This window comes from Hippopotamus amphibius, chromosome 5 (assembly GCF_030028045.1).
Source record: "Hippopotamus amphibius kiboko isolate mHipAmp2 chromosome 5, mHipAmp2.hap2, whole genome shotgun sequence".
NCBI lineage: Eukaryota > Metazoa > Chordata > Mammalia > Artiodactyla > Hippopotamidae > Hippopotamus > Hippopotamus amphibius.
Window position 1 is genome coordinate 155,781,961 of NC_080190.1, and position 10,019 is coordinate 155,791,979.

General features: G+C 42.5%; 1 protein-coding gene across 3 annotated transcripts in view; it reads left to right on the top strand.

The window, feature by feature from the left end:
- Positions 1-10,019, top strand: part of COL14A1 (collagen type XIV alpha 1 chain) — a 220,584-nt gene extending 210,565 nt beyond the window's left edge. For 2 of the 3 annotated variants that reach the window (XM_057734080.1, XM_057734079.1), the window contains exons 46-48: positions 5,648-5,725; positions 7,407-7,562; positions 9,171-10,019. In XM_057734080.1, coding sequence (XP_057590063.1) covers positions 5,648-5,725; positions 7,407-7,562; positions 9,171-9,250 — 314 coding nt within the window. In that variant the 3' untranslated portion in view covers positions 9,251-10,019. Of the gene's footprint in view, positions 1-5,647; positions 5,726-7,406; positions 7,563-8,354; positions 8,921-9,170 lie in introns of those variants that run through there. The other variant, XM_057734081.1, reaches the window with a different exon arrangement.

Genomic DNA, 10,019 nt, shown 5'->3' on the forward strand with positions numbered 1-10,019 from the left:
AATAGGAAACTGATAACCAAAGGCCAGACCCCAGGCAAGTCATCAATGTGAGCAGGATAAATCCTCTTAAAAAATCAACCCCAATTCTTGCTCAGAGCAGAGGGCAAATGCTCAAACCAAGGGAAGTAAGCTGAAGAAATGTGATAACGATGGGGCTGATTTCTGAGTGCGGAGCCAGAGAAAATGTGCAGATTGATTGGGCAGGCAGTTTAGGAAGCCATGACTACAGCAGACAAGACAAGCGCAGGCTCTAGGTCCAGCTTGGGATGGAGAGGCAGGGAGTGTTGTGGTTAAGTATATAGCCCTGGGCATCAACCTGCCTGTGTTGAAATCTTGGCTGTGTTACTTACCAGCTAAGGACAAGTGACTTAACCTCTCTGAATCACAGCCCTCTTTTAGGGTTAAGAGTAGTGCCCTCTGTCTTGCTTCTTGTGAAGACTAAGTGAGTATACATGTAAAGCATCTATCATTCAAAACCCAGTGGGGGGGAAAAAAACCCGGTGAAGCCATTTATAGGAATAGCTGACATGCCAACTGGTCACATTCTTGCTTTATCAAGGTCTGCAATCAGACATATTTCATTCATTCATCATACTTCTTGAGTGACTGATATGTGCCTGGTACTAGGAATATAATGAAGAACTAAAACAAAGAGGTCTCTGCCTTAGTAGATCATTAAAGAAAATATTGGAGGGTCAGTGTTAGATTAGTGGTAAGGGAGAATCAGGTAGCCCTGATGTGGTTTCTAATGAGACTTTAGAAAAGAAAGAATATGACAAATGTGCCACCCTAGTGGGGGATGTTGATAATGGCGGAGGCCATGCAAGTGTAGGGGGAGGGGGTATGTGGGACATTTCTCTAATTTCTATTCAGTATTATTGTGAACGTAAGACTGCTCTAAAAAAGTAAAGTTTATTTTAAAAGTTTCAAAAAAGAAAGAAATAAGAGTAAGATCTTAAAACTTTAATGAGAACAAGTCTAGGAGAGTAGATCATAAGCATTCTCATTAAAAAAGAAAAAGGAAAGAATGAATGATTAAATAATAGAAAAGACTTTATGATATCCTATACTTTTTGGTAACTCCACAGAAAACTAAGGATATTTTCATCTTAGCTAAATCATATTTTTGGTAAGTTAGATCTTCATTTATATCAGCTCGTTTTCTTAAAAATGACAGAAACTTAAATTTAATTGGAGTCCATGACATTTATCTATAAATGACGCTCGTAGTTGATATTGACACATAAGGAACTTGTTAGAAAACAACAGTTTTCACAAAAGCCAGGCATGTGAAAGTAAAATCAGAGCCCCAGCCTAACGAATTTTGTTTGTGGATCCTTCAAAAGGTCATGCTTGCTTTTAAAAACCAGCTGCATGTTGGTGTAGACATCCAGTCATTCAGTTAGCCTTCCAGTATTTACTGGACCACCTACTATGTGTGAGACTCTGCTTGGATCTGACACTAGAGCAATAAATAAGTCATGCTCCCTGCCGTCATCAGGCTCATGGTTCCAGGCAAGATGAATGTGAGAACAAGCAATGCATTGGGATAAGTGCCAAAGGAGGCACAGATGATACGGAAGCAAATCATTCATTCGCTGACTCATTCATTTGTTCATTCAGTAAATATTTGTTACTTATGTACCATGTGGAGGGCACCATACAAAGGTTGGGGATGTAGCCATGAGTGAGATAGATAATCCTTACCCCCTTGAATTTCTTGTGCTTCTGCCTGTTGTGGTTGTAGAGAAGCTTTGAGTTGAGTCTTGAAGAATGAGGTGTGTTTATGGAGACATCCAAGGTAGAAAGGGTATTTCAGGATGGAATATCCTGTGAACCTAGGAGTTCCCATGTCTTTGTGAAAAGGATGCTGGTACTTAGTTCTAGTGACCCCATCTCAGCACCACGTGGCCCACCTTGGATCCTCACAAAAGAGATGTATGAGGAAGCCCTTATTTCTGGGTGGGGATTGCATTCTGTCCATAAAGAATGACTGCCCAGACTTTACTGTCATCTTATGGACAATCACAGGCTGACATTTTAGAACATTTGATTTCCTTCCTTTAAATTATGACCTACAAGGCTTATCAAAAGTATATCCAGTTCTATTTTTAGAGAGCTGAGGTCTCTAAGCTTAGCCTTCAGTTTCAGCCCTCATCTTAGATACTTAAATAATGATTTTTTTTTTTTTTTTTTTTTTTTTTTGGCACACGGGCTTAGTTGCTCCGCGGCATGTGGGATCTTCCTGGAGCTGGGATCGAACCTGTGACCTCTGCATTGGCAGGCGGATTCTTAACCACTGCGCCACCTAGGAAGCCCCTAAATAATGATTTTTAACATGGTTTTTTCACTCTAAAAAAATGATTTATAATCGAGTTCAGTTGTCATGGAGATGAGTATTCCTTCAGCTTGAGAAACACAAGTGAAGACAGACAAATATGAATATGTTGGCCTACATGTAGTTGCAACATTTCATAACTTGAAGGATAATGAAATCTAAAATTCTCTGTTAATATATAATGATATCCTTAAAAGTTTTCTTTTTTCTTTTCCTTTAAGGCATCTTGAGGGGCTGGAACATTCTTGTGAATGTTACTTTGAATTGTATTGCAGATAATATCAAATGCCACTTGTTTTTCTCTACATAACTAGAAATTTAAAACCACCAGACTTTCTCCTCCCCAGTCTTCCCCACCTTTTGCTTTCTTTGTGAGTAAGCAAAGGATCGGGCAGGAACTCTCAGCAGGGGCTTATTCCCAAGGATACTGTCCTGGATGTTCTGATCATCCTAATCTCCTCCGTCTTCCACTTGTGGAGAATCCCCGAGAAGCCATGTCTGTAACGTTGATCCTTGGGTACTGTAAGGTCACAGGAAGCCTCTGAGTCACCATGCAGTTAATCACGCAGCCTGCTGTTAGTCATCAGTGTATTTTCTTGTGCTCTAATTCTTTAAAAATTAGTGATTCCCTGTGGGGAAAGCGACTCCAGTTCTCACAGAAGAAGATGTGATTTCTGCTAAATTCTGAGATGCGCGTTAGGGCACAATCATTTGCAAGTGAGGGAGCATCTACTTCCAATTAAAAAAAGCACTCCCTGCAATTATTACCCAATTAGCTAAACTAATAGCTAATTGGGTAAAGCCCAGTAGACCTACTCAGGGTGCTTTTCAGTCTGAATAACTTGATTTAGCAATTGAATGTTAAATATTGACTTGCCTGAGTAAGTTATATGATTTTTAAATTCAGATGTGATTGTAGTTTTACTTTTGAGAAATCACCCTCTTTCTGTCAGTTCCTAGGAGAAGAATTAGGCTGAAAACAGGAGTTCAGAGGCTTGCTGGTCGGTGTCCTGCCCTCTTCCTGCAGTACTGGGCTTTTATGAGCTCAGAAAACACCACCAAGTCCACGTGCAATAGGCGTGGGTGTTAGGGAAGCATTGCAGTGGGTAGAGCAGCCCTGAGGACCGCTAACAAGGAAGAAGGGCTTTTTTAAAGGTGACAGGTATACCTTGACCCCAAGAGGTGGTCACAAGGAACACAGCAGACATCAAAACTTCAAATCAAAGGACAATCATTATATGTGCAGTGTAGAAAAAACTGCTATTCTCAGAGTTAATACTACATCAATATCTTTCTTTCTGGAAGTTACAAACCAAGATGATCAAAGTGATTATTTTTTTAGAACTGGAGTCCTTGCATTTTGTGTTTTCTAATTTGCTTACAGTGAATGTGTATTGTACTTAGAAGGGGAAAAAAAGTTATTTGTAATTTTCTTTTTTTTTTTTTTTGTTTTCAATCAAGCTTTTAATGAAAAGATCATAAAATAACAGCTTCTCATCTCTGTACATTAAGACTGCATGCTTCTGAATGGAGAGATCGGTGAACTACTTTGCTATGACACTGAGGGCTGCGTACCTGCAGCTCTGACCTGAATTTATCCAAACTCTCGAGGGAAGTGAACTCAGTGTGATGACTGACGGCGGCAGTGGCCGGTACAGGAGTGCGATCGCGGCCCCCCCCTTCCTGGGAAGGGCGCGTAGCAGGACGTGATCCCTCCGTTAAACAAAACAGCTAAACCCCCTCCCTCCCCCGCCCCCTCGAGGTATTTGTGAATGGGCCAGTGCCCAACCTGGGGTCCCCCAATGGGGGAGGGGGAAAGCAAGTGATGGGTGGGGGCAGAGAGGCTCCCCTCAGCACCTGGCCCCACGGGGCCCCGCCAAGTGGAGGTGGGGAGCCCTGGGGATCCTCCCTGCCCCGAGTGAGGTCTGTTATGCAGCATATTTGAGGTCAATAAATTACAGCAATACATAGCAAGGTGAGGGTAGGGGGAGGGGTTCCCGGTAGAAAAGTGAAGTGGGGTGACAAGCCGGGGGTCCCAGGCAGGGGTCCCGGGCAGCCTCAGTTCCCACAGCGCACATCCACCCCCTGATCTGGAATGTCAGACTGAGGCTCTGGCCAGGCCCCGCTCCACTCCGCCTTCCTGGCTTCGGGGTCGCAGGTTCAGTGACGCCCAGCCTGGCTCTGAGGAAGACTGAGGGCCTTGGTCCCTGCAGGGCAGGGCAGGGCAGGGCTGGGACCCCTGGTCTGTTCTGAGGCCTGGCGCCTCTGCTTTCGCCCCCCAGGCGGAGGGCACGGGATGGGTGCGGCGGTCTCTGCCGAGCCCCGCCCTCCCGGCTGCCCAGGCTTAGTTATTGGTAATTTTAAACACTTTAGGTCACTTGCATGCCTGCTGCTGATCAAATTGATTATTTTCCTTTATGGTCCTTCCTAGGCTTTGCCAATTCACACATAATTTCTTTGTAATTACAAAGAGATGTAGTTCCGCATTCTATCATTTCAAAGTATTGTTGTACATGAAAAACAGATACCAGAGACTTTCTATGATGTGAGCCAGGGTAATCCAGACCCCAGTCTGATGCAACTCTCTGCTTGACGAATTGGGCCTCAACATAGTGTGCTGTCACACGTCCAGCAATCTTGTGATAGGATCTGTTTGGACGATGAGGTGTCAGAGTATATGTTTCTGTGTTTTTCTGCCTGTGAAAATGTATAGTTTGTTAACAGCACCGTAAATTATTTGGCATAAGAAGTTTATTCAGTGGAAAAGAAACATGAATAGGTTTAGATTTTTATGGGACTGAATCAGCCAAATCAAACACAGGCTTTCCTGAAGCTTCCAAGTTTTTAATGGAAACTTACACTCTTTAGGACTTCGCTGCCTAATTATAATTCATGCCTTTTGCAGATACATTACAGGGTGGACCAAAAGGAAAATGTTAGACGTGTCCACTTGTGATTTCTATTGTGTTACTTTTACTTGCGGAGTGCCAGCTGCATAAGTCCAGTGGCCTGGTGCGTGCAAGGACACAGGCCAGATCCCAGCAGGCTGAGCCACTTCAGTGGGAGGGAGGACGATAAACTTGCAGTATTACAAATACAGACAACATGCTCAGATACAGAGCCAGCATTCTGTACGTGGTTGTGCAGAAGTCACCGGTGTCAGGATTCAGTTTAAAAGTGCCATGGTAACCATAACCCCCAATCAACCCTCATCGTTGTCTGCATCAGAGAGGTCCTTTTGAAACCCAGAAAAACAGAACTACCCAGATTTCATTTTAAGGAGAACTTTTCTTTTCTTTTTTTAAACAGGTTTAACTGGTGTGAAGGGAGAAAAAGGAAATCCGGGCATTGGAACTCAAGGTCCAAGAGGCCCCCCCGGGCCAACAGGTAACTCTTCCTACCTAACAGGAAACTGCAAGATGGAAATCCTAAATCTTTATATTCACTTGACATTGCAGGTCAGGCAAATGGCCATATTATACGCTTGTGTCCAACTGGAATGGCTGTATTTCTCATTCCTTTCACTGGGAGTCCAGTTTGTTAGCAGCAAGCCTCCCAATACAGAAGCCCCCAGAGTTACACCATATTTCTGGGATCTTATAGGTTGCATGGGTTAGGCTGGGCTAGGCAATGCTGTGTAGATTGACACACAGATCCATCCCAAATGCTTAGTGGATTGACACTTATCCAGACTTTGATGTGGGTAGGGTAACTTTCTCCCCATTTTGGAACTAAAGGCTTTAAGGAGAAAGATAAAGAAGGCACATCAACTTCCTGAATGCAGGAGGAAACATATCGTTTCTACTTGTGTTTCACTGGCTGGAACTAGTCACACAGCCCAAGCTGAACTGTAAGAGAGTCTCAAAATCTAGAGGAACACATGGATAGTTGATGAACACTCATAGTTTCTGCCATCATGGTCGTCTTACTGAATGAGTTTTGTGTAAGTTTTGAGTTTTATGTATTTTACTATGTGCTTTTAGAATGGTCTCCAGATAATTGTAGTCATTTATTAGAGTTATAAATTTACAATCCTGTTGGATATTTGCAATCCCAGTCTTAGCCGTATTGAATCAAATGATTTACCAATTTTTCTTTCCAATCTAATATACTTTTTGTAGGAGAGATTCCTAATGCAATAGATTCACTTTGAGTATAAATACTCCTATTATTAGAGATCGTATGAGAAAATGATCTAGCTCGTGCCTTACACAGAATGAATGGTTGGTGAATGTTAATTGAACGACACTGAATGTATCTAAGAGTCACAACACTTTTCAAATATAAGGTGATACATGTTCCTAGTTTTCATTTTGGTTCTAATTGAAGAGTTTTATTTCTAGTTGGAAAAGGCCTTCTAAATACTGTTGGAATCCAGGCGTAAAGCAAAACAATACAAATACATAAACCAAAAAAATTTCAACCTGACATACTTCTTAAATTCACAAAAATTTTAATCCCCTTCTTACTTTCACTCAATATAAGTTCTCAATTGATATAAACTAGCCTAAAGGAATTTTGGGTTCACATACTGGGTCCAATTTCAGAATTTTCATTTTTTTCCTCCAGTATAATTTCTTTCAGACTTAGACTAATTTATTTCAGTTATCTGCGGTCATAAACCCATATAGGTTATAAGGTTGAGATCAAGTGTGTTCATGTGTGTGCATGCATGTGTGTGTGTGTGTGTGCATGCCTGTACGTTGAATTCATAAGGAACCTGCACTGGGAAACAGAAGCCCCATCAAAAAAAATAAGGTTGACAGTGTTATGCGCCTTTCCCTTTAATATACAAGGGGTCATTTAAAAAAGAGAGTGTATTTTGCTTTCCGCTTTCCTGAACTGTTTGAAAACATTGACCTCCAGGAGAACGTGTGATTGCAGTGTGAGCCTCTGTCCAGGAAATCCAGTTCAGGAATAGAACTCAGTGAGTAGAGAGAGGCAGGTCACCCTAGTTGTCGAGATGTGTAAGATGGCTTCTTGTAAGAGTTAGTTTACTTTTGGTAGTCTGAAAACTCACCCTGTGATGATAAAAGACCAACTGTTTCCCTTGGTGGGTACTTCTTAGGACCTTCCGGGGAGAGTCGTCCAGGAAGTCCTGGACCCCCTGGCTCTCCTGGACCAAGGGGTCCACCTGGTCACTTGGGGGCACCTGGACCACAGGGTCCTTCTGGCCAGCCTGGATACTGCGACCCCTCTTCATGTTCTGCCTACGGCGTGGGAGGTAAGTGTCAGCCTCTTGTGGGCTTTGAGCGATGTCTTAACTATGCTTAGTACCATAATGCTGGGGGTGCTATAAAACCAGACTTCTGAGGGGCAGGAGGAAGAGCTTGAATTGCTCACTACCTTTTAAATTATCCAGAGGCATCTTCTATAAAGTACAAATTAATATATAGGTCACCCCTTAAGAGGAAATTTAAAATAATACCACATCAAAGTCTTCCTTGCTTCCAAATGAGGATCCACACAGACTTGGCCTCTGACCTCATATTTCGTCTTTGAGGGATGTGTTTGAACATTCTCTGTTACTTCTGTGGCGTGGCCATGATGTCCTATATAGTTTTAGTCTTGTTTTGGGGAAACCTCAAACTCAGAACTTCCCCCATAATAAGGAGGGCCCTGGAGATTCTGTTGGGTGACACACTGCCCACTGCATGCATTTTAGGTGACCAGGGATTATTTTAAGAAACAAAAGTGGCCATGGTGTCCTTGCCTCTTACTAACTACTGGTCTGAGATTCTGAAAAAATTATGCTTCCTAAAAACATCTGTGGTCTGCATGCTGAAGGGTTGTGTAATGGGACATTTTCTAACATAGTCACTCTTGGAAGCATCAAGGGAGAGGTTCAGAGACTGCTTTGGGGCAATAAACTTATTAGCCAATGAATTTAAGTTTTCTGCTCTAGAAGAAATTTAACCTTATTTGCCAGAGGGACTGGTTAAAGTTTTGCTGATGTGTTTTTCTCTGTTCATCTCTTCCCTCCCCACTCTCTCAAATCTCCCTGTCCCTTATTAAGATGTGATCCCTTACAATGATTACCAGCACTGATGTGGACCTCCTCCACTCATTATATTGGCCTGGGCAATTGGCTGCAGATACAGAACTGTCCTGTTGACCACCACTACCCAGCCGCTGCCCCTAACAATGGGCACTCGCTTCCCTGCTTCACCTGCTTCCTTCCCTGCCCACTGTCACAACTGTTGCCCTCCCTGCTCCGAACACATACGAGGATAAGGCTGGAACTTAACCAAATCACATGTGTCAACTGTCATAGAAACTGACTGCTCTGTATCAGCCTGGGTGTAGATTGTCTGCCAAGAATTATCCCAGACTTCCCTAGTTGAAGGCCCGGGAATAGTTACTTAAATGTGCCTTCTCCTCTTTCCTATTCCCACACAGATTGCTGGGCATCTTTCTCCCTGACCACCCTACTATCCATTCTTCCTCTGGTCACCTCCCCACTCCTTCCTGTCCCCTGGTGTTGGACTTCTAACATGAGATTTGTTTTTAGAATTTATCTTGCTTACATCATTCTGCTGGTATTTCAGGGTTTCTTTTGTAAATAAAACATGTAATATTTAAGCAGTTGGCTGTGATTCTAGTTTCCTAACAATTTATGCAGTGTATCTATCCCTTCCTTCTTTTGCTAACCATCTGAACCTCCTGGGGAAGGTGCAAGCAGCGTGGTGGGTAAAGGTAGCTACTACTTTCTACCCAAGCAGGATATCTCTGTACTTTAGAGACTACGTCTCTACGGACCCATATGAGGGGAGGATATCAATTTATGGTTCCTGGGTTCTATCAAGTCCCCACCCCCACTCTTCCTCTCTAGCTTCCCATCCTGATCAGCCAGAATTCACCCCTGTCCAAGATGAGCTGGAAGCCATTGAGCTGTGGGGCTCTGGGATCTGATAGTCTCAGGAGAACTTGGAGGACCAACCGCAAAAGCTCTTAAGGCAACTTATTCAAGAAGAATGTCATTATGTGGTTTGTATGCTACCTTTGGGGGGCTCATTTCATCAGCCTACATCTCCTCCTTGGGTGTTGTTAATATTATTGCGATATTAACAAAAAGGTGTATTTTTTAAAAAATCCCCTTAATCCATGACACCATAGGATTGATTTCTCTTTGTTGTTTTTACGGCATACTCAAAGAAAAATTGGCCAAAACGTTTGAACTCTGAAATCTTTTCTGTTGGATGATCTCAAGTCCTAAAATGCAACAAGACAGACATGATTGTATTTGAGGGAAACGGGGTCCCAGCAGAACAGGAATTCAAAGGGATTTGAAGATTATGCTGTTTATGCTTATCCCCCCTAGGAATGACTTGCTGAAAAGAAAAAAGGGACATGATTGGAGAAACTACCTCTTGCTTAATAGATCTGTCCAACTCTGAGATTGCTTGGTAACTAGCTTCACTGGTATCCAAGAATATGCGTTAGAATATAACCTTTCTGAATTTGGTGATTGTAAAAATAGATTTAGTTCTTCAGTGGCTTTTGACGTAAAGTAATGACTTTCCACTGATTCTGATGCAAAGAGATCCAATTTTGATGAACAATTTATCCAGCAGTATGTTCCAGAGCTTGCCCTCCTTAACCACATGGATTGTTTTGTACATGCAGATATGTTTTTGCAAACCTATTTCCGTTCTTTTTTATAAGCAAATAAAAATTTGAA